We start from the raw sequence: 25,083 nt of genomic DNA on the forward strand, positions 1-25,083 counted from the left end.
CTGCCTACAGCATAGGGAGCATCATCTCGTCAGCCTGGGCATGATGCTTGCCAGTGGGCTGTACAAAGTGAGCAAATTAACCTGAGCATTGAACTTTAGAAACTGCCTGTTGTGCAGGGAGAATATTAAGCTCTTCTTTCTGGCAGTAAATAGACACCAAACCAATTGCTTCTTGAAGCTACTTCTGGTTAGGTCTGTAAAGGAATTTTTGTCTATTTTAAAGTACTATTAAGTTATTTATATGAAAAGTTAGAAGTTCAAATAAGGCTAAATTTGCCTGCAGATCACTTATTCATGAAGCATATGTCAGTCACTTTCTAGCACAGGACCATTGTAGGGTACACAAAGGAACACCAGATGTAGTTTTTCTTTTCAAGGAACTTGCAAATTAATAGGAGTGTTAACATCTTTAGATCAAACAATTAGAACTCCAGAAAGCTCACAATGAATACCCAGATGAATGAGGCAGATGGAATGGGTGGACACTATTCCCAGAGGTTCTGATTCAGTAGGCTTGGGGTAGAGCCCAAGAATCTGCATTTTAACTAGTCCTGGTGCTGCTTGTCCAGAAACTATCTTTGAGAACCACCAGGATAGAAAAACAGAAAAGGAAGTGCTCTCACCACAAACTAAGACTTTAAAGAGTGCTCATTTTTTAAAATAAATTTTGATACATTGAACCAAATTTTCAATTAAGTGCTTCACATTCCATTTTTAATATTTATGACACCATTGAAGAGAGTGTTATTTACAACCTAGGAAAAAGTTTTCTTTCAATATTTAGGTTATGTTAACTTAAAAGAATAAAGTGCTTTGACTCAACAAATCTACATCTAGGAATTTATCTTAAAGAAACAATAAGATTTGTTCATTACACCTCTATCTAAAAAAAAAAGAAAAAAACAGAATTGTGTATAAAGATAACCTACAGGGATGCTGATGGCAGTGTTATTTATAATAGTGAAAAATTGGTATCAGAATAAATGCTGAGTTATGGAGGTTATACATCTTCTAAAATAAAAAAGTTTTATACATTTTATTTTAAAATGATAGTGTAGTGACTGGGTTTGTGGCTCAGTGGTACAGCACTTATCTAGTATGCTTGAGGCCTTGGGTTCAAGTCCCAGAACTACAAAAATAAATAAAATTATGGTGTAGCTACATATTCATTGGCATAAAGTTGTTATAAACTAATGAATAATGAAGTATGCAAAACTGTAGTGGATTGTTACTTACCACATGCACACACAATTGGAAATACCAAAGAATCGATGATTTTCTCTGAATGGGTTTCTTTTTCTGTGTTTTCTAATTTGTCTGCAGTGAACATGGACAACTTATGTGATTATTTTCAACTGAAGAGAAGGAAGTACTGTTATTCTTAAGTATTTTAGTCAATCTGGAATCCAGCCCAACTTACTGCTACAGAAAAGCAGATTTTGTTTATAAAGCTAAGATTTTCCACATTGGAAGCCTAGAATAATTAGATTTCCAAAACACAGGCTTCTGTCTCTTCAGGGAAGGACAAATGAAAATGTTAGGATCTGGCTTCCACAAATCTCTTCTTCCACATTTAATTGCTACATATCAGTCCAAAACCGACACTTCCTTTTTTTTCTTTCTTTTTTTTTTTAATTGATAGGTGCTATTCTTAGGGAGTCATCTCCTGGCTTATTTAAACGGATTTGAAAGTTTTCAGATCCCTAAACTATTGTCATTTTTAATCTATAAAATTAAGCTGAATATTTGTAGTGAGAACTAATCATGTAAAAAAACAGACAATTTTTAAAATTTCCTATCTTCTAGTATTTATTTTCTGCCCTATGAGATGACAGACAATTTACCTTTCCAAATTGACCCACTTTCTTCCAAGTATTTAGTGTTGGCATAGACAGTTGGGTGCTATTTATTCATTAAGAACATGCCCTGTGTAAGGGTTGGGGCTGTAACTCAGTGGTAGAGTGCTGCCTTGCACATGTGAGGCACTGGGTTTGATCCTCAGCACCACATTAAATAGATAGATAGATAGATAGATAGATAGATAGATAAGCAAACAAACAGTTGGAATGGGTTAGAACAGTGATTCTCAAAATTAAAAAGAAGAAGAAGATGCCCTATGCAGAGTACTATGGTGGGTGCCCTAGGGATGAGGGAGGCAATGAAATTTGACTTGGGCATTTGCTAACAATGATGTATCTTTATATATGTGATTGCATTTAATTTTTACTAGAGCCCTAGAAAGTAGAGTATTATATTAATAAGGAAAATGAGTCATAGTTTTATAACTTATTGAACAAAAATCTCAGAGTCAGGACTCAAATCCATGTCTTCTAAGCCACTCACATACCCATGCTAATATGCCTTAGCTCCCTTCTAAGTGGAAATCCCTTGAAGTTGTTCTCTTCTACTTCCTCCTATTGGCCTTTCTTCTCTAGACTCCTGGTGTTGCTTGGCTTTGAAATAGCTGCTGCTGCTATAGGGTTGATGACAACTTCTTTATGTGGTGGCTTCTGCCCTGTGACAATAAAAGCAATTCTCTGAAAGAGCTGGGGATGGGCATGGGGTGATAGGAATGGGCACATCATCATTTTTTATTAGTGCTCTTACCAAATACTTATAAAGGAACAAAGACAATCATCTTCACACCCCAGCTTTTCCCTCTCTAGCCCCAGGAGCCATGTTTTCTGGATGGGGTTCTTCAGGAAGCAGTCTTTAACACAAAATTGAGTGGGCAGGATGTGCCCTTAGGATTGACCACCGGTGACAGAAGTGCAGAATGGAGTAGAGAGAAGCTGAGCAGTGATACAGGCCTGACAAACCCTAACCAAACCCATGGGGAATTCTGGACCATCAGAGTTGTCTGCATAGACCAAAATGGTCAGTCTTTCTACCTCTGCCATGATCAGTCATAAGGGTAGGCCATCTGGAAGGACACAGCTTTGGGTGAGGAAGCTTTCTGCTGCTGAGGCAATTCCTGAAGAGGCCACCACCATAGGCTTGCTGTTTACATCACTCTTAGCAGCTGGGTGGCAAGTCCTTCCCTCAGAGGTCTCTGAATCGTGCATCTCCAACCTTGAGGCATTGAGATAACATAGTGAAGATAGGGATCAGCTTTCTTTGAAGATTTTTAGATAATCTTGTTGCCATCCTAATGTTCACTCTCATCACAGAAAAGCTCAAGGAAAAATCTTCACAAAGGTTGAGTTAGATATTCCTCTTGGCAGAATAGAACAGTTTTCACAACACCCCGCTAATTCATAGCCCTACCCATAATAAGCTGTAGAGCTGTCATCTGAAGAGGTGGAGAAATAGGATGGCAGATACAATGATTCCCCCTAAGTACAACCTTTTGGGGGAGGGATTTGTCTGATGATCTGATTTTTCAAAATCAGTGCATGAAAATGTTTACTTCAGAGGGGATCCAACATGGCGGCCGGCGAGCAAGCAGCATTTCCTATACCTCCGCAGTAACAGGATCAGAGAGACACATAAATACACTTGCATGGGACCTGCTGAAGATCTTCTAACAATATTCCACGGGAAGGAGACCTGCCGATAACTAGTAAGTCTGTGTGAGGGGTCAGTTTGTCCCAGGCGACTGAATCTCCGCAACTCGGATCAGGGACAGATTCCTGCCGGTCACGGCGGCGGCTGATCTGGGCCCTGCAGGACTGAGTCTGGGATCGGCCTCAGGCGGTTCAGCGCTAGGACCCACACTCCTACCACCCCACCCCCCTCCAGCCGGTTCGGAGCAACTCGGATCAGGAACACAATCCTGCCGGTCACGGCGTTTGCTGATCTGGGCCCTGCAGGGCTGAGTTTGGGATCGGCCTCAGGCGGTTCAGCTCTAGGATCCACACTCCTACCACCCCACCCCCCTCCAGCTGGTTCGGAGCAACCCGGATCAGGAACACAATCCTGCCGGTCACGGCGTTTGCTGATCTGGGCCCTGCAGGGCTGAGCCTGGGATCGGCCTCAGGTGGTTCAGCGCTAGGATCCACACTCCTACCACCCCACCCCCCTCCAGCCGGTTCGGAGCAACTCGGATCAGGAACACAATCCCGCCGGTCACGGCAGCGGCTGATCTGGGCCCTGCAGGGCTGAGTTTGGGATCGGCCTCAGGCGGTTCAGCGCTAGGATCCACACTCCTACCACCCCACCCCCCTCCAGCTGGTTCGGAGCAACTCGGATCAGGAACACAATCCTGCTGGTCACGGCGTTTGCTGATCTGGGCCCTGCAGGGCTGAGCCTGGGATCGGCCTCAGGTGGTTCAGCGCTAGGATCCACACTCCTACCACCCCACCCCCCTCCAGCTGGTTCGGAGCAACTCGGATCAGGAACACAATCCTGCCGGTCACGGCGTTTGCTGATCTGGGCCCTGCAGGGCTGAGCCTGGGATCGGCCTCAGGTGGTTCAGCGCTAGGATCCACACTCCTACCACCCCACCCCCCTCCAGCCGGTTCGGAGCAACCCGGATCAGGAACACAATCCTGCTGGTCACGGCGGCGGCTGATCTGGGCCCTGCAGGGCTGAGCCTGGGATCGGCCTCAGGTGGTTCAGCGCTAGGATCCACACTCCTACCACCCCACCCCCCTCCAGCCGGTTCGGAGCAACTCGGATCAGGAACACAATCCTGCCGGTCACAGCGTTTGCTGATCTGGGCCCTGCAGGGCTGAGTTTGGGATCGGCCTCAGGCGGTTCAGCGCTAGGATCCACACTCCTACCACCCCGCCCCCCTCCAGCTGGTTCGGAGCAACTCGGATCAGGAACACAATCCTGCCGGTCACGGCGTTTGCTGATCTGGGCCCTGCAGGGCTGAGCCTGGGATCGGCCTCAGGTGGTTCAGCGCTAGGATCCACACTCCTACCACCCCACCCCTCTCCAGCTGGTTCGGAGCAACCCGGATCAGGAACACAATCCTGCTGGTCACGGCGTTTGCTGATCTGGGCCCTGCAGGACTGAGTCTGGGATCGGCCTCAGACGGTTCAGCGATAGGACCCACACTCCTACCACCCCACCCCCCTCCAGCCGGTTCGGACTAACCCGGATCAGGAACACAATCCTGCCGGTCACGGCAGCGGCTGATCTGGGCCCTGCAGGGCTGAGTCTGGGATCGGCCTCAGGTGGTTCAGCGCTAGGATCCACACTCCTACCACCCCACCCCCCTCCAGCCGGTTCGGAGCGACGCGGATCAGGGTCACAATCCCGCCGGTCACGGCAGCAGCTGATCTGGGCCCTGCAGGACTGAGTCTGGGATCGGCCTCAGGCGGTTCAGCGCTAGGACCCACACTCCTACCACCCCACCCCCCTCCAGCCGGTTCGGAGCAACTCGGTTCAGGAACACAATCCTGCCGGTCACGGAGTTGGCTGATCTGGGCCCTGCAGGGCTGAGTCTGGGATCGGCCTCAGGTGGTTCAGTGCTAGGACCCACACTCCTACCACCCCACCCCCCTCCAGCCGGTTCGGAGCGACGCAGATCAGGGTCACAATCCCGAAGGTCACGGCGTTTGCTGATCTGGGCCCTACAGGGCTGAGTTTGGGATCGGCCTCAGGCGGTTCAGCGCTAGGATCCACACTCCTACCACCCCACCCCCCTCCAGCCGGTTCGGAGCGACGCGGATCAGGGTCACAATCCCGCCGGTCACGGCAGCGGTTGATCTGGGCCCTGCAGGACTGAGTCTGGGATCGGCCTCAGAGGGTTCAGCGCTAGGACCCACACTCCTACCACCCCACCCCCCTCCAGCCGGTTCGGACTAACCCGGATCAGGAACACAATCCTGCCGGTCACGGCAGCGGCTGATCTGGGCCCTGCAGGGCTGAGTCTGGGATCGGCCTCAGGCGGTTCAGCGCTAGGATCCACACTCCTACCACCCCACCCCCCTCCAGCCGGTTCGGAGCGACGCGGATCAGGGTCACAATCCCGCCGGTGACGGCAGCAGCTGATCTGGGCCCTGCAGGACTGAGTCTGGGATCGGCCTCAGGCGGTTCAGCGCTAGGACCCACACTCCTACCACCCCACCCCCCTCCAGCCGGTTCGGAGCAACCCGGATCAGGAACACAATCCTGCCGGTCACGGAGTTGGCTGATCTGGGCCCTGCAGGGCTGAGTCTGGGATCGGCCTCAGGCGGTTCAGCGCTAGGACCCACACTCCTACCACCCCACCCCCCTCCAGCCGGTTCGGAGCAACCCGGATCAGGAACACAATCCTGCTGGTCACGGCGGCGGCTGATCTGGGCCCTGCAGGGCTGAGTCTGGGATCGGCCTCAGGTGGTTCAGCGCTAGGATCCACACTCCTACCACCCCACCCCCCTCCAGCCGGTTCGGAGCGACTCGGATCAGGTTCACAATCCCGCTGGTCACGGCAGTGGCTGATCTGGGCCCTGCAGGACTGAGTCTGGGATCGGCCTCAGGCGGTTCAGCGCTAGGACCCACACTCCTACCACCCCACCCCCTCCAGCCGGTTCGGAGCGACTCGGATCAGGTTCACAATCCCGCTGGTCACGGCAGTGGCTGATCTGGGCCCTGCAGGACTGAGTCTGGGATCGGCCTCAGGCGGTTCAGCGCTAGGACCCACACTCCTACCACCCCACCCCCCTCCAGCCGGTTCGGAGCGACGCAGATCAGGGTCACAATCCCGAAGGTCACGGCGTTTGCTGATCTGGGCCCTGCAGGGCTGAGTCTGGGATTGGCCTCAGGTGGTTCAGCGCTAGGATCCACACTCCTACCACCCCACCCCCCTCCAGCCGGTTGGGAGCAACTCGGATCAGGAACACAATCCTGCCGGTCACGGTGGCAGCTGATCTGGGCCCTGCAGGGCTGAGTCTGTGAACGGCCTCTAGCGGTTTGGCGCTAGGACTTTGGCAGCGCTTAGGGCGGAGTTTCAGCTTTGAGACAGAGGAGAGAAGTGGTCTAGTTTGGTTCCAGACACTGGTCGGACCACAGAGGAGGACAACAGCCGCCATTTCAAAGAGATGATGTAATCATCCCCATGTTCTACTGATCACAGCTCATTCAGTTACGGAAGAGGTGATTTCAGGCTAGTAAATTTCAAAAACACAACAGTTGCACCAAGCAGAAAGAAGCGCGTGCAGTATGAAAAGACAAGGAAAGAAAGGATCACAAGCAATGCAGGTCAACTCAACTTTAGAAGAGGTAATAGCTGCAACAGATGGAATATCAGATAAAGAGTTCAGGATATATATGCTTCAGATGATCTGGAGTCTCAAGGAAGACATGAGACAGCAAAATCAGACAATGAAAGATCACATTGACAAACAAATCCAGGAAGTAAAAGATCAATTTCACAGGGAGATAGAGGTAATAAAAAACAAACAAATAGAAATACTAGAAATGCAGGAAACAATAAACCAACTTAAAAACTCAATTGAGAATACTACCAGCAGAGTGGATCACTTAGAAGATAGAACATCAGACAATGAAGACAGAGTATTTCAACTTGAAAAGAACATAGATAGCTCAGCAAGTCTACTAAGAAACCATGAGCAGAACATTCAAGAGCTATGGGATAATATCAAAAGACCAAACTTAAGAGTCATTGGGATACAGGAAGGCACAGAGCTCCAAACCAAAGGATTAAGCAATCTATTCAGTGAAATAATACAAGAAAACTTCCCAGACATGAAGAATGTGACAGAATCCCAAATCCTAGAAGCCTACAGGACGCCGATGGTGCAAAATCATAAGAGATCCACACCTAGACACATTATAATAAAGATGTCCAACATACAGAATAAGGAGAGAATTTTAAAAGCTGCAAGAGAAAGAAAGCAGATTACATTTAGGGGTAAACCAATCAGGATAACAGCTGATCTCTCGACACAGACTCTGAAAGCTAGAAGATCCTGGAATAACATATTTCAAACACTGAAAGAAAATGGGTTCCAACCAAGAATCGTGTATCCGGCGAAATTAAGCTTCAGGATAGAAGATGAATTTAAAACCTTCCATGATAAACAAAAGTTAAAAGAATTCGCAGCTAGAAAACCATCTCTTCAAAAAATCCTTGGCAAAACATTACAGGAAGAAGAAATGGAAAATAACATTGAAAACCAACAATGGGAGGTAGGACAGTAAAGGGGGGAAATTAGTCAAAGAGGATAACAAACCAGGTTTAGTAACATCAATAAACAAATATGGCTGGAAGAACAAATCATATCTCAATAATAACCTTAAATGTTAATGGCTTAAACTCACCAATTAAGAGACACAGGCTAGCAGAATGGATCACAAAACAAGACCCAACAATATGCTGCCTACAGGAGACGCATCTGATAGGAAAAGATATTCATAGACTGAAGGTGAAAGGGTGGGAAAAATCATACCACTCATATGGACTGCGGAAACAAGCAGGAGTGTCCATACTCATATCTAATAAAATAGATTTCAAGCCAAAGTTAATCAAAAGGGATAAAGAAGGACACTTCATACTGCTCAAGGGAACCATACACCAACAAGACATAACAATCATAAATATATATGCCCCAAACAACGGTGCTGCTATGTTCATCAAGCAAACGCTTCTCAAGTTCAAGAGTCTAATACACCACCATACAATAATCATGGGAGACTTTAATACACCTCTCTCACCACTGGACAGATCTTCCAAACAAAAGTTAAATAAGGAAACTATAGAACTCAATAACATAATTAATAACCTAGACTTAATTGACATATATAGACTATACCACCCAACATCAAGTAATTACACTTTTTTCTCAGCAGCACATGGAACCTTCTCAAAAATAGACCATATATTATGTCACAGGGCAACTCTTAGACAATATAAAGGGGTGGAGATAATACCATGCATCTTATCTGATCATAATGGAATGAAACTGAAAATCAATGATAAAAGAAGGAAGGAAAAATCAAGCATCACCTGGAGAATGAACAATAGGTTGCTTAATGATCAATGGGTTCTAGAAGACATTAAGGAGGAAATTAAAAAATTCCTAGAGTCAAATGAAAACACAGACACAACTTATCGGAATCTATGGGACACATTGAAAGCAGTTCTAAGAGGAAAATTCATTGCTTGGAGTTCATTCCTCAAAAAAAGAAAAAACCAACAAATAAATGATCTCATACTTCATCTCAAAATCCTAGAAAAAGAAGAGCAAAACAACAGCAAAAGAAGTAGAAGGCAAGAAATAATTAAAATCAGAGCTGAAATTAATGAAATTGAAACAAAAGAAACAATTGAAAAAATCGACAAAACTAAAAGTTGGTTTTTTGAAAAAATAAATAAAATTGACAGACCCTTAGCCATGCTAACGAAGAGAAGAAGAGAGAGAACCCAAATTACTAGCATACGGGATGAAAAAGGCAATATCACAACAGACACTTCAGAAATACAGATGATAATCAGAAATTATTTTGAATCCTTATACTCCAATAAAATAGAAGATAGTGAAGGCATAGATAAATTCCTTAAGTCTTATGATCTGCCAAGACTGAGTCAGGAAGACGTAGACAACCTAAACAGACCAATAACAATAGAGGAAATAGAAGAAACCATCAAAAGACTACCAACTAAGAAAAGCCCAGGACCGGATGGGTATACAGCAGAGTTTTACAAAACCTTTAAAGAGGAACTAACACCAATACTTTTCAAGCTATTTCAGGAAATAGAAAAGGAGGGAGAACGTCCAAATTCGTTCTACGAGGCCAACATCACCCTGATTCCGAAACCAGACAAAGACACTTCAAAGAAAGAAAACTACAGACCAATATCTCTAATGAACCTTGATGCAAAAATCCTCAATAAAATTCTGGCGAATCGGATTCAAATACATATCAAAAAAATTATACATCATGATCAAGTAGGATTCATCCCTGGGATGCAAGGCTGGTTTAATATACGGAAATCAATAAATGTTATTCACCACATCAATAGACTTAAAAATAAGAACCATATGATCATCTCGATAGATGCAGAAAAAGCTTTCGACAAAGTACAGCATCCCTTTATGTTCAAAACTCTAGAAAAATTAGGGATAACTGGATCATACCTCAACATTGTAAAAGCAATCTATGATAAGCCACAGGCCAGCATCATTCTGAATGGAGAAAAATTGAAGGCATTCCCTCTAAGATCTGGTACAAGACAGGGATGCCCTCTCTCACCACTTCTGTTCAACATAGTTCTCGAAACACTGGCCAGAGCAATTAGGCAGACGAAAGAAATTAAAGGCATAAAAATAGGAAAAGAAGAACTTAAATTATCACTATTTGCAGATGATATGATTCTATACCTAGCAGACCCAAAAGGGTCTACAAAGAAGCTATTAGAGCTAATAAATGAATTCAGCAAAGTGGCAGGATATAAGATCAACACGCATAAATCAAAGGCTTTCCTGTATATCAGGGACAAATCCTCTGAAACGGAAATGAGGACAACTACTCCATTCACAATATCCCCCCAAAAAATAAAATACTTGGGAATCAACCTAACAAAAGAGGTGAAAGATTTATACAATGAAAATTACAGAACCCTAAAGAAAGACATAGAAGAAGACCTTAGAAGATGGAAAAATATACCCTGCTCATGGATAGGCAGAACCAACATCATCAAAATGGCGATATTACCAAAAGTCCTATATAAGCTCAATGCAATGCCAATCAAAATCCCAACAGCATATCTTGTAGAAATCGATAAAAGAATCATGAAATTCATATGGAATAATAAAAGACCCAGAATAGCAAAAACAATACTAAGCAGGAAGTGTGAATCAGGCGGTATAGAGATACCAGACTTCAAACTATACTACAGAGCAATAGTAACAAAAACAGCATGGTACTGGTACCAAAACAGGCGGGTGGACCAATGGTACAGAATAGAGGACACAATAACCAATCCACAAAACTACAACTATCTTATTTTTGATAAAGGGGCTAAAAGCATGCAATGGAGGAAGGATAGCATCTTCAACAAATGGTGCTGGGAAAACTGGAAATCCATTTGCACCAAAATGAATCTGAATCCCTATCTCTCGCCGTGCACAAAAGTTAACTCAAAATGGATCAAGGAGCTTGATATTAAATCAGAGACATGGCATCTGATAGAAGAAAAAGTTGGTTATGATCTACACGCTGTGGGATCGGGCTCCAAATTCCTCAATAGGACACCCATAGCGCTAGAGTTAACAAATAGAATCAACAAATGGGACTTACTCAAACTAAAAAGTTTTTTCTCAGCAAAAGAAACAATAAGAGAGATAAACAGGGAGCCTACATCCTGGGAACAAATCTTTACTCCACACACTTCAGATAGAGCCCTAATAACCAGAATATACAAAGAACTCAAAAAATTAGACAATAAGATAACAAATAACCCAATCAATAAATGGGCAAAGGACCTGAACAGACACTTCTCAGAGGAGGACATACAATCAATCAATAAGTACATGAAAAAATGCTCACCATCACTAGCAGTCAGAGAAATGCAAATCAAAACTACCCTAAGATACCATCTCACTCCGGTAAGACTGGCAGCCATTAGGAAGTCAAACAACAATAAGTGCTGGAGAGGATGCGGGGAAAAGGGCACTCTTGTTCATTGCTGGTGGGACTGCAAATTGGTGCAGCCAATTTGGAAAGCAGTATGGAGACTTCTTGGAAAGCTGGGAATGGAACCACCATTTGACCCAGCTATTCCCCTTCTCGGTCTATTCCCTAAAGCCCTAACAAGAGCATGCTACAGGGACACTGCTACATCGATGTTCATAGCAGCTCAATTCACAATAGCAAGACTGTGGAACCAGCCTAGATGCCCTTCAATAGATGAATGGATAAAAAAAATGTGGCATTTATATACTATGGAGTATTACTCTGCATTAAGAAATGACAAAATCATAGAATTTGGAGGGAAATGGATGGCATTAGAGCAGATTATGCTAAGTGAAGCTAGTCAATCTTTAAAAAACAAATACCAAATGACTCCTTTGATATAAGGGGAGTAAACAAGGACAGGGCAGGGACGAAGAGCTTGAGAATAAGATTTACATTAAATAGGGATGAGAGGTGGGAGGGAAAGGGAGTGAGAAGGGAAATTGCATGGAAATGGAAGGCGATCCTCAGGGTTATACAAAATGTCATATAAGAGGAAAGGAGGGGCAAGACAAGATAATACAAATGGAAGAAATGATTTACAGTAGAAGGGGTAGAGAGAGAAAAGGGGAGGGGAGGGGAGGGGAGGGGAAGGGAGGGGGGATAGTAGAGAATTGGACAGACAGCAGAATACATCAGACACTAGAAAGGCAATATGTCAATCAATGGAAGGGAAACTGATGTGATACAGCAATTTGTATACGGGGTAAAAGCGGGAGTTCATAATCCACGTGAATCAACCGTGTAATATGATGTATTAAGAACTATGTAATGTTATGAACGTCCAATAAAAAAAAAAAAAAAAAAAAAAAAAGAAAATGTTTACTTCATTGTGGGGCATTCGAAAGGGCATGGCTCTAGTCCTGGCTCTGCCCCTTCCTCTTCTAGATCTGCCAACTTAGGCGAGACAGACAGCTTCTCTTGACCTTGACCTCCCCATCCGTAAAGTGAAAGAATTGGACTTGAATAGTTCTGTGGGTGTCCTCAGCTTGGACTCATGATGCTTCCCCCTCACTGGGGCCAAGAATCAGCCAACTACAGCCAAACAGCTCACTTCCTGTTTTTGTAAATAAAGTTACACTGTAATATAACCGTGCTCATTTCTTTACTTATTTCCTATGATTGTTTTCATGCTCTTAACAATGGAGTGGAGTTGTTGCAACTGAGATTATATGGTCTGAAGTCTGAAATATTTACTACCCATTCCTTTAGAGAAAAAGTTTGTTGACCCCTGGTCTAGCTAAATCTTCTATCATATTTCATTCTGAGGAGTCAGAGAAGAAATGTGGGCCATGAGACCATGCCTCTGCTGTCATTTGGGAAGAGTGGTGTCTATCAAGCAACTATTTCTTGAGTATGCCTGAGGAAAATGTGAGAAAGGGAGAGAGTTAACAGAGATTAGAAGGGAAGCATTCTAAATGACCAGTGTACCAAGGGCAGTAGCTGTAAGGATTCCTGAGTAAGCAATGTCCCAGGTGCTTAAGTGAGATCTTGTTTGGCAAAATATCCTCCGCTGCAGTCCCTAGATCAGCTCTTTATTACCCACATGCAGGATGTTTAGCAAGGAGGTCAAACACAGGTTTTTGCTTTATGATCAAGGTCATTTGTCCAGCAACTAAAATGAGTAAAGAGCAATTTCAGAAGGAAATTTTGGAAGAAATGAGGGAAGGATCTCTCTCTCTCTCTCTCTCTCTCTCTCTCTCTCTCTCTCTCTCTCCTGGCAAAATGTCAAAATCATCAAGTTGTTACTTCTGTGGGGAAAATAGCTCTGCTGGTGAGAGATGATAGAAGTAGGAGGAATCCTGAGAATATTATTATTATGAGCTGTGCTTTGCATTGTTAAAAAACACAGCTTCTGAATGCTAATGCCGCTTCATATCATTTTGTTTTCATCTCATTGTCAAAACATCTCCATAGGGTAATGTCAAGTGTTATAATCCTTGTCGTTCTATATTTTACAGGTGGGAAAAGAGACTGTAGGGTGATTTTGCCTAATGTCACAGGCATTTATTGTGACATTTATTGTTGGTCCCAGCCATTTGCATCTTAGTTTTTGGTCCTTTTGATTGCTCTTTATCTTTATGTGTAGGTATTATCTTCCCTAGTACACTCTTTGCCTGTTCATAGAAGGTTAGAATTGAGGGAAGGCTCTCAGATTAATGAAATCTCTTAAATACAAAACAAGGAAACTGAGGCCAGGGAAGCGGCCTCAGGACCGAAGAGCTGTTGAGAGTAGAACCAGAATAGTAACTGTGGTCTCTGAAGGCTAGTGCTTTTTCCAGAGACCCTTACTATACTACTTGCTATTCCCCATGCCTTGCCTAGTGTTATGGTTTTTATGGATTAAGGATATAACTACTATTTACTTTGCCTTTGATTTTGACTCTCATCCATTGAGCATGTAAAATACATGCCTTTATAAACTAAACTAAGTGAGCAGATTAAACCCACAGCAAGCAGAAGGGAGAAAATAATAAAACTAGAATGGAAATAAATGAAAAAATAAAGAATAGAAAAATAATAGACAAGAAAGAAGCAAAAGTCGACTCCTTGTAAAAATTTAACAGATTTTAGCTATATTGGTGAAGAAAATAGGAGAGAAAAAACCCACATTAATAAATCAGGAATGAGAAATGGAACATTAGTACCAACTTTAAAAAAAAGAATTATAAGGGTATCCTAAGAACAATATACCGACAGATCAGATAACTTAGATGAGTGGGCATCTTTCTAGAAAGACATAAATTTCTGAAGCTGACTCAAGGAAATAGAAAATTTGAATAGGTCTATCATGGGTAGTAGTAATCAAAGTAGTAATTTAGAAGCCTCTGACAAATGAAATCCCAGGCTCAGATATCCTCACTGGTGAATTCTACCAAATTCTCAAAGAACAATTAATACCAACCCTTCAGAAACTCATCTGAAAGAAAATAATAATAATAATATTAATAAGGAAATACTTCTCAACTCATTCTGTGAAGGCAGTATTATTTTCTAATATCAACCCCAGGCAAAAACATAATAGGAAAGTGTCAGATCAGCTGAGACAGGCAATGGCCAAAGGAGGCAGATTTAAAAGGGCCTCTGAACAGGCTTTATTGAGATATCACTCCTGGGCGGAACTCTATCAGACCCACAGAGGGGATAGGGGAAGGGTCTGAGGAGAAACCTCGTGGAAGCTCGACCGGACTGGACTTCTAAGGGGCTGACAGCAGGAAGGGAAGGGCTTGGGACAGGAAAAGGTGTTTCTAGGGTCCCTTGCCCCCTTGAAGTTGGTCAGGGGAGTTGGCTGAACTCTAGGATTGGCCAGGGGGGTCCTGTTGATTGACAGGCGTTAGTCAGGAGATCTGGCTGATTGACAGGCGTTTCCGCTGGCATCTGATTGATGTTCTTTTCCGGAGTGGGCTGCTTTGTTCTAAGTTGCCACTAAGTCGCCACCAAGTCGCAGCCACCCACCTAACATTCTAGCCTTTTTGGTGATATAGGGCAGTGAATTTCGTCTGGCTACTTCCTGCTTGTTTGCGGGCATTGTAGGGGGGAAGTGGCTGGGACAAAAGAACAAGCTACTTACCAATATCCATTATAAATAAATATGTATGTAAAAACTTTCAACAAAGTACAAGCAAGGCAAACCCAGAAACATAAAAAGAATTTACTGACCAAGTGACACTTTGTTCAGGAATGCAAGGGTAGCTTAATACCAGAAAATCCATCGATATTGTACACCATGTTAACAGAATAAAAGGAGAAAACTATATATAGATAAAGAAAAGGTGTTTGAAAAAGATCTAACACCTTTTATCATTAAAGGCATGCAACAAACTAGGATTAGAAGAGAACCTCTTAAAACTGAATAAGGGCATCTATGAAAAAAACCTACAGCTAATTCTTAATGGTCTATGAATGTTTTCCCCTTCTTTAAGGAATGAGATAAGAATGTTTTCTCTTACCACTTTTATTGAGCATTGTACTAGATATTCTACGTGAGGAAAAGAAATAAAAGGAATCCAGATTATAAAGTAAGAACTAAATTATCTCTTTGCAGATGACATGATCTTATATATAAAATCCCTTATAAAACCATCAAAAAACTATTAGAACTAATAAATGAACTCAATAGGCTATAGAGTACAAGATAAATATGCAAAAATCAATTTTATTTCTATATACTATGGGGAAACATTTTTTTAAATGAAATTGTGCAGCATGTTTGCAGTCTTAACTGTTCAGGAGGCTAAGTTTGGAGGATCACTGAGCCTAGGAGTTCAAGACAAGCCTGGCCAACATAGTGAGACCCCATTTCAAGAGAGGGGCGGTGGGGGGAGAGAAATCAAGAAAACAATTCCATTTACAATGACATCAAAATGAGCCTAAGGAATAAATTTATGCAAATATGTGCTTTGTGCTGACCTGAACAATATATCTGTTTAATACCCAGATTATTAAAAGAAAAAGATAACTAGCTCAATTTAAAAATAGGTAAAAGAATTGAATAGAATTTCCCCAAAGAAGATACACAAATAGCCAATAACTAAACATTAAGGAGCTATCATGGGAATGAAAACCAAATCCACAGTGAGGTATCACTTCATACCCCTTAGGATAGCTATTAAAAACAAATAAAAAAAGGAAAATAGTAGTGCTATCATGGTTATAGAGAATCCTTATACATAGATGATGGAAATATAAAATGCTGCAGGCATTATGCAGATGTAAAACAATTTGATGGTTCCTCATTAACATAGAATTACCATGTAATTCAGAAATTCGACTCCTAGGTATGACTTCTACCATGAAAGTAGAAAACAGGAACTCAAATAGATATTTGTAAGCCAATGGTCATTATTCATAATAGCAAAACATGGAAACAATCCAGTTGTTCATCAACAGTTAAATGGATAAACAAAATGTATTATATATATTCAATGGAATATTATTCACCCATAAAAAGGAAGTTCTGATACATGATATAACATGTAATTGAAATAAACCAGATAAAAAGGGTCACATACTGTCTGATTCTGCTTATATGAGGTACTTTGAACAGTCACATCTATAGAGACAGAAGGTAGCTTAGAGACTACCAGGGGCAGGAAGATGGAGAAAATGAGGTGTTACTATTTAATAGTTAAAGAGTTTCTATTTGAGATGATGAAAAACTTTTTAGAAATGATTGTACAACATCAATGTAATTAACACCAGTGAATTTTAATCTTAAAATGGATTTAAATGTTTTTAAAAGAGGAATAGGACATTCTCAATATGCTCAAAGAGCTTATTAACTAGTTGAAAAGGGTAAGGGAGTGAAGGGAGATATTGACATTGATAGCTAAGAGTATTAAAATTCAAAATGTGGCAAATAGCCACTCAACTAGCATCCAGCTCAGGGGTCATGTAGAGTGGGTATTTACTGAGTGATGTTCAACTGGACAGTGTAGAGCAGGTGGCCAACATCTAGGACTATGGAATAAAGCAAGGCTTGGTTTCAAGTTCTAGCTATGGAATGTACCAGTTGTATAACATTGTGCAATTTATTTAATATCCTAATAGCTCACATTCCTCACTGAAAAAAGTACCTATTTCATGGGAACCTTACCAGAGATGATACAGGTAAGATGTTTGGTCCAGGGTCTGGTTTAGCCGGTTTGGGGGTTTTTTGTTGTTAATGATGAATCAGAGTAAATTTGTATAGAAATCAAGTTTGAAAAAAACAAGAAATAGATCCAGGGCTTGAAATAAAACTCATACTTCTGAGTCTGGAAGACAAAGGAACACAGGATGGAAAGGTGGGTGAAGAGTTGGAGGATAAATCCAAGGAAAGGGGAGGACAGCAGAGAGCAGACCAAGTCAGTGACCAGAGAGCATGGGAGGAGAATCAGAGGAAGCCTGGCCCAAGCAGAACGGCAAGTGGGAAGGTGGAGCTGGCTGACAGGAAGCCCAGCGGGACCAGTGATTCTGACATCTGTTGGTAGCCGTTTTTATTCAAGTTCCCACTTGTTCTGGGAAAGGGAGTAATGGGGATGGGGAAAAGGAAGCAAATGCCCAAATTGTTCCATGTGACCTTTCCTCCCACCACCTTCTTTTCAGAATTCTGCATCCCAAGTGTTCTGATGCCAATCAGTGGTCTGAGATCTGAGCACAGTGACACCCTCCTCCGCTCAGACAGCATGGCAATGGACATTCCTCCTATGTATTAATGGGGTCATCTCCCCTTCTAAGGAACAGCCAGCATGTGCAGTGAGTAGGAGAAAGTTACAAGTGGCAGAATAGAGCGGTCAGTTCACATACAGCACTATCTTTATTAACTGGGGATTGAACCCAGGGGCATGTCCAGCATCCCCCCTGCCACCCTTTTTGAGTCAGGGTTCCACCAGGCTGGACTGTTGCTTGGGATCATCCTGTATCAACCTCCTAAACCACTGAGATTATAGGCATGCACCACCATACACAGCTACACACATCACTTTTTAAAAACTCATCATTGTCATTGGTAAAAAGCTTTGTCTGATGGTTAGTCAGTAGACATTCTTCAGGTTTGGAAATGGAAAGAAGAGGAGTGCTGTTTAAGGAATACTTGATATCAGGATTCAGTGTCTTCAGAAAAAGGTGGAGGTGGAACAAAAGCAAAGGTCAGACAAAAGTTGATAGATAATGGCTAGATCTTTGGTGGGAGAGAGTGTGTGAAGTTATTGTACGAAATTCTTGAAATCACAAGTGCACCTAAAATAGTCTATGTTTCACACATAGATAGTCTTTTTCAAATTCATGAGAATTTACTTAAAATTAGTAAAGGGAAATTAATTTTTAAAAATTAACTTGGGAATTAAGGATTCACCTATATTAAAGCAAAATCTTTAAGAAAGCAGAACTCTGGAACCAAGCTTTCATGGGTAAATGACTGGTTCAGTTACACAGGATCCTGGGTTCAAGAGGGACCCCACCCTTGGGGCTTAATGAAACTTTATCTTTGAATCTGTGATTTGTGAGTGACATCTGATGGTACAACGGAACATATGCCAGGGTCTTAAAGCCCTACTGATGTGCTGTCTCTTTTTTAGCCTCCTCCCTGGGAAGGGTCCTCCACCACCCTCTCCCTAAACCCAGCCCTGTGACCACTGCCATCTCCATCTTCAGAGGGGTCTTGGGCACAGGTAGAGAAGAATCAGGGTGCTGCAAATGTCTGCATTCGTAGTTCCTGAGGGAGAGGGACATTAAATACTCAACGAACAAACAAACAAAACACCATGAGAGGTCTATAAACAGATGCAGAAGAAAGAAAACAGCTTTCTCTTGCTCTGAACAAGGAGCTCTGTAAGGCCACTTCGCACTGGATCCCACAAGTTTTGTAGCTGGCCTAAGAGATTTGCTACTCAGTGTGGTCTCAGGACGAATATCACTGGTATTACCTGTAGATTTATTAGATATAGAGAATCCCCAGCTCTATCCAGAGCTAAATCAGAATTTGCTTTTTATCAAGATCCCTGGGTGATTCACATTGAAGTTTGAGAAGCAATGGTATAGATCACATTTTTTGATTTAGTGACCAATCCAGATGATAGCTTCCATCCTAGCCCTAAAATGTTATTTTATCATTGTTAAGTGTGTTGTCCTTTTCTCTGACATAAAACAATCACTATTCATATTAGGTGAGATGGAGAGGTCAAAAAGCTAGCCAGTCAGGAACACTGAAAAAGGAGATGCTCTGAGCACCAAGCTTTGCCAACTCTGTTGCTTGAAATTATATTTCCCCTGTTCTATACCCTTGGGTTAAATGCTTAGCATCTTTCCTAGCAATGCTGAGAGCCTTATGATGGTAACAGCGGCCAGCTTAAAATAACCTGCAGCTCTCCTAGAAATTGTTTTGACCTTTATTTGCATAAGCGTTCAGAATGTGCCAGCTTTCTCTGGGAGAGTGGAGAGCAGTGCTTACCTTTCCTTCTTGTCATTGCTGATTTCTGAGTATACATGGGGGTTACTTGACATGGTACGTCCCAGGCAAAATGTTTATAGGAAGCAACCTACATGAATACAAAATGAACCCCTAAGCCTTCCTCCCACCCCATGGGTCTTCCCTGGGGATAAGTTGCTGTTCTGGACAGAACTAGTGGGAAGTTGAGAGCTGAAATGATGCTTCTGTTCAATGGCAGTGAGTGCTGAGGCAGGGTTTCCCTCCAGGTGTGGAGAAAGATGATCAATCTGTCTTTGGACTTGGGTCTTTAAAGTGGAAGCGTAATTTGTCATGTACTAAGAAGAATGGGTTGTTTAGTTAACTAATTGTAACATGCCAATTCAAAGTCATACTTGCTGCTCTAGCCTAGGGATTTAGCCTGAGGAGATTCAAGGATTTTTACAAAGTTTAAGCAGCATAATAGTCATCTAAATGGTATCTGTAAAAGCAAGAAATTCAAAGTGGAATGCATCCCTTCAGGGGATATGCAAAAGGAAGAGGTATTAGAAATTAGCATTTGATTTTTCACATTTAAAAATGTAAGAGAATAAAATCCTTTACTAATATGTAAAATGGGGACTGACTCTAGCTTCCGTGGTTGGTCTCTAAGTCAGACAGTGTGTTATATGAGATCCATTGAATAAAGAGCAGGAATTTCACAGTATGGGTCTCTTCTCTGATGTAGCACTGCATGGATATAATTTATAAATTTATATAATTTAGAGAGAAAGAGAAAGAAAGAAATTAAACCTGGTGTGTGAGTGAGAGCCCTGTGCCCCAAGACTTCTGCTGATGAGGTCTGAGGCCCCTTGTAGGAGATCTAAGGAAAGGAATGCCCAGGAAGGGCTCTGCCCCCAGCTCCAGGAGCACAAGGACTGGATTTTAGGCTGAGCTCTTTGGATTACACCAAGCCTCATTCACAGGCCAGGTTTAGTTTCTTTCTCTCTTTCTTTCTCTTTTTTCTTTTTTCTCTCTTTCCCCCTTTCCTTCCTTCTTTCCTTTTCCAGTACTGGAGACAATCTAGAGTATTACACCCTGGCGCATCTACCACTGAGCCAGGGTCTCACTCATTTCCAAGGCTGACCTTCAACTTGCAATCCTTCTACCTCAGCCGCTGAGTAGCTGGGACTCCAGTTCAGGTTCCATTCTTAATGGAAAGCAGTGCTGCTTCAGTTAGTGGTCTGTTTCTTTCCCTGGAATCCCAACGTGTTTTCTGAGGGCCTCTAGGATGTCTCAGGAAAACTTGTATCTCTCAGCAGATTTCATAACACCTCACCTTTCATTAACAAACAACTCCTTATCTTCTCAACCTAACTTTAGCCTTTGACTCCATTCTGCTAGATTTCAAGGCTTCAGATGACTTTGCTGGTCAGCATTCTGCTTTCCATTGTAAAAAAAACTAATAGTCTGGGTTGGGATTGTAGCTCAGTAGTAGAGCAACTTGCCTAGCACATGTGAGGCACTGGGTTTGATCATCAGCATCACATAAAAAAAATAATGTCCATCTATAACTAAAAATATTTTTAAAAACTAATGGTCAAGTATATGGTTATCATAAACAAAAACTAAGTTTATTAGAAAAGTTCCTAGTTATTTAAATGAATATCTATACCTGCTAAAAGAGAATGGCTGAAGGCTCCCCAAGAATGTTTGCTTATCTGTAAATACATTTCCCTCTGAGGTTTCTAGTATAAAAAGTTCATCTCTTAAGTAATGATTTTCTGTTTAATTTTAGCAACCCTTTTTGAGAGAGGCTTGGTCCTGCAATTCCTTGTGCATATTGAAACTGTAAATAATCTTATCATTTGGAATAAATCTCCTTAATGTGCATGTTATAATTGAATTCATTTCTAATTAATGTAGCATTACCTGTGGCAAAGGTGTATTAGCTTCTGTTTTCTGATTGCCCTTGAACATTGCCTTGAGGTTGCAGGAGTGCTGATGAAGTAATAAGGGCTGTGATTGATTTTCAGACACAAGGACCATTACCAGCATGGCTGCAGACATGTCTCCAGGACCAGCTATCTTCAACAGCGCGATGGCCAGGACCAAGATGCAGCACATGAGGGAGTGAGTGGCATGTTGCCTGACCCCTGTCACAGTGCAGCATTACAACAAATTTACTAAGCGTGTGAGATTGAGTCATGCAGTGCTGTCTTAGTCCCTTTTGGCTGTTAGGACTAAATGCTTGATACTGGACAATGAACAACAACAACAAAAAAAACCCCACAAATTTACTTCTCACAGTTTTGGAGGCAGGAAAGTTCGAGATCAAGGTGCCAGAGGTTTCCATGTTTGGTGATGCCTTGCTCTCTCTGCTTCCACAATGGTGCCTTGTTGCTGCTCCTCACAAGGATAGAAGGGCAAAAGGGAACTGTGTCCAAACACATGGAGCAGAAACTTGAGGCAGTGCTGGGCAGTAAGACCCAAGATCCCATGCATGCTCTCGGCCCCTCCTTTGACACCATTCCATCTTCAAGGCCTGGCACTTAGGGCCTGTGATGGGATAGCAGCCTTGGGATCACCCTTACATTGTCTCGAAGAATAGCACCTGGCTTCCTTGTCCCCACACAGATCTCCTTACCAAATATCAGCTTGACCGCACCTTTGGTATTCTCTCATAATTAACTGTTAGCAATCAAGAGAAACCATGCAAAACTTTCAACACTTTGCTTAGAGATTTCTTCTGCTAAATACCCTACTTCATCACTGGCAAGTTCTGCCTTCCAAAATGCTATAGAACATGGGCACAATTCAGCTGGATTCTTTGTTACTTTATTTATTTTTTTTATTTTTTTTTATTGGTCGTTCAAAACATTACATAGTTCTTAATACATCATATTACATGGTTTGATTCAAGTGGGTTATGAACTCCCACTTTTACCCCGTATACAGATTGCTGTATCACATCAGTTACCCTTCCATTGATTGACATATTGCCTTTCTAGTGTCTGATGTATTCTGCTGTCTGTCCTATTCTTAATAGGATAGCCTTTCCTCCAGTTTCCAATAACAACATCTTTACTTTCCCCGTAGACTGTTATCAAAATAGTCCCTACTGTCTATATTTCTACCCAGTGTTCTGTTCACAACCACTTAGATTATCTCTAAGACCAAAGTTCTTTCTATAGCTTTCCTCTTCCTCCAAGCCTTTGCTAGAATGACACTTTGTAGTTCAACCTATACTTGCCACCCAGTTTCAAAGCTATGTTCATATTTTCAGGTATTTGTTATAGCAATACCCCAGTTCCTCATATCAAATTCTCTTAGTCCTTTTGTGCTGCTGTAACAAAACCCCTAAGACTGGGTAATTTGCAAACAGAGTATAAATTTGTTGTTCACTGTTACGGAGGCTGGGAAGTCCAAGATCAAGGCTTGATCAGGTTTGCTGTCTAGTGGGGGATCAGTTTCTGCTTTCAAGATGATACTTTGGACATAAGGGCAAAGGGGACTAGCTAGTTCCCCCGGGACCTTTTATAAAGTCTCTAAACCCATTCTTGAGAGTGGAATCCCCATGGCCTAATATGTTCCTAAAAGGCCTCACCTCTTAATACTCTTGCATTGGGGATTAAGTTTTAACATGAACTTTGGAGGGGACATGAACAATTTAAACCATTACAGGTAATATTCTCCTTGCTCTCCTACATGCAGCAGTGGATGGAACAAGCAAAAGATCTTGGGAAAAGCCTGAGTTCCCAACAAAAGCACTCCTGCAAGTGCTTCTTGACAAGGAAGAGACACTTGGCCTCCTAATATAACTTCTCTCATACAACCTGTGTCTCTAGATCAGAGGTTGGCAAACTTTCCCTGTAAAGGAATAAACTGAAAATATTTAACGCTTTGCAGGCCAATGATTTGTCACAATTATTCAAGTCTGCTGTTGTAACACAAAAGCAGGCAATATGTAAATAAATGTACATGACTGTACTTCAAAAAATCATTATTTTGAGGCTGAAATGTGAATTTCATATAATTTTCAGGCATCACAAAATATTACTATTTAATTTTTTTCTTTGTATGGTACTGGTAATTGAACCCAGAGCCTTGTACTTAATTGTCAAGAGCTCTGCCACTGAGTTACTCCTCCAGCCTCACCCCTTTTTTTTCAACCATTTGAAAATGTAAAAATAATTCTTAGCTCGTAGGAGGTACAGAAGCAGATGGTGGGCCAGATTTGGCCTGGAGGCTGTATACTTTGCCAGCCCCTACTCTAGATGTTCCCACTCAGGAATTTCTCTCTGAAATCTAGTACCTATATTGATTCTGACTGAATAAGTAGGAAAGTTTGGCAAGAATTATTTTAGTTGATTTGCATTTACATTGTCCTTTCAATATAACTTGTTATCATCCAGGCTATTGTTTGAAAGCAAAGGAGAAAAAAAAAGAATGCTAAGAATTATTTCCAAACCTAAAGCTATTAATAGGTTTTGATGCTTATTGTCCTGCTTGTATCATAATGGTCTTACAGTAACATGGTTACCATGGCAACAAGTGATTCCCAGTAGTTGGAAGTGAGGGATTTGGGAATAATCATTCCCATCTCTACTTACCTCCACCACTCCTTGCTAGGAGGAGATAATGTAGAAGGATTTACTAATCCCCCAGTTGATACTCTTTAAAGAGAACAGAGCAGGTCACTTATTTCACCCTTCAAAAGTTAATAATATGGTGTCATATTTTTGATCTAAGACTTCATTACTTTTACAAAGTACACAATGTCTCATTTGCGAGCATTTTATAACATGCTCTAAGTCATTAAAATGAAAGTAGCTTTGCCAAAATAATTGACCAAGATGCATTCTAGTGGTTTTATTACTGGTATATTTTCTTCCTTATTGCTTGACTGAATCTGACCAAGTATTTTCTGTCTCATTTTTTAATGTAGACCAATATACTCTGGGTTTCTTCCATGTCAATGGGCTTACTTCTTTGGAAGAATAACCTACTGTCCCCTTATAATCCATGTCATGAAGCCCTATACAATCCCAGAAAAGACAAAAAAGGGAATCGAGGCTGCACAGCTGTGTATCTTTTGTGCGTGTTGTATCTCAGTATCTAAGACTTAGTACACAGCCAGACTTTGCTGTTCTTTCACTGCACAATGATATACTACATGCTCAGTGTGTTAGTTATCTTTCAGTCACTGTGACAAAGTCCCTGAAAAAAGTCAGCTTTAGGGAGGAGAGATTCATCCTTGGCTCAGTTTCAGAGTGTTTGTCAATGGTTGGCTGGCTCCATTGCTTTTAAACCTGTGGTGAGGCAGAACATCGTGGTGGGGAGCACATGATGGAGCAAAGCTGCTCAGCTCATGGTGGCTAGGAAGAGGAGAGAGAGGGAGAGAGGGAGAGAGGGAGGGAGGGAGAGAAATAGGGAGGGGAAGGGATTGGGGACAGGATATATACAAAGACAAGGACACGCCCTCAGTATCCTACTTCCTTCAAGTAGAACTCACCTCCTAAGGTTTCCACCACCTCTCTCAATAGCACCACCAATTGGAAACCAAGCCT

At 42.3% G+C, this 25,083-nt stretch overlaps 1 protein-coding gene across 1 annotated transcript in view; it reads left to right on the plus strand.

Annotated features, from left to right (window-relative positions):
- The window catches only part of Nek11 (NIMA related kinase 11), a 347,795-nt gene that overhangs the window by 252,022 nt on the left and 70,690 nt on the right, over positions 1-25,083 (plus strand). The window contains exon 16 of the mRNA XM_026383853.2: positions 21,550-21,646. Coding sequence (XP_026239638.2) covers positions 21,550-21,646 — 97 coding nt within the window. The remainder of the gene's footprint in view (positions 1-21,549; positions 21,647-25,083) is intronic.

Source organism: Urocitellus parryii, chromosome 2, assembly GCF_045843805.1.
Source record: "Urocitellus parryii isolate mUroPar1 chromosome 2, mUroPar1.hap1, whole genome shotgun sequence".
In the NCBI taxonomy this organism is placed as follows: Eukaryota; Metazoa; Chordata; class Mammalia; order Rodentia; family Sciuridae; genus Urocitellus; species Urocitellus parryii.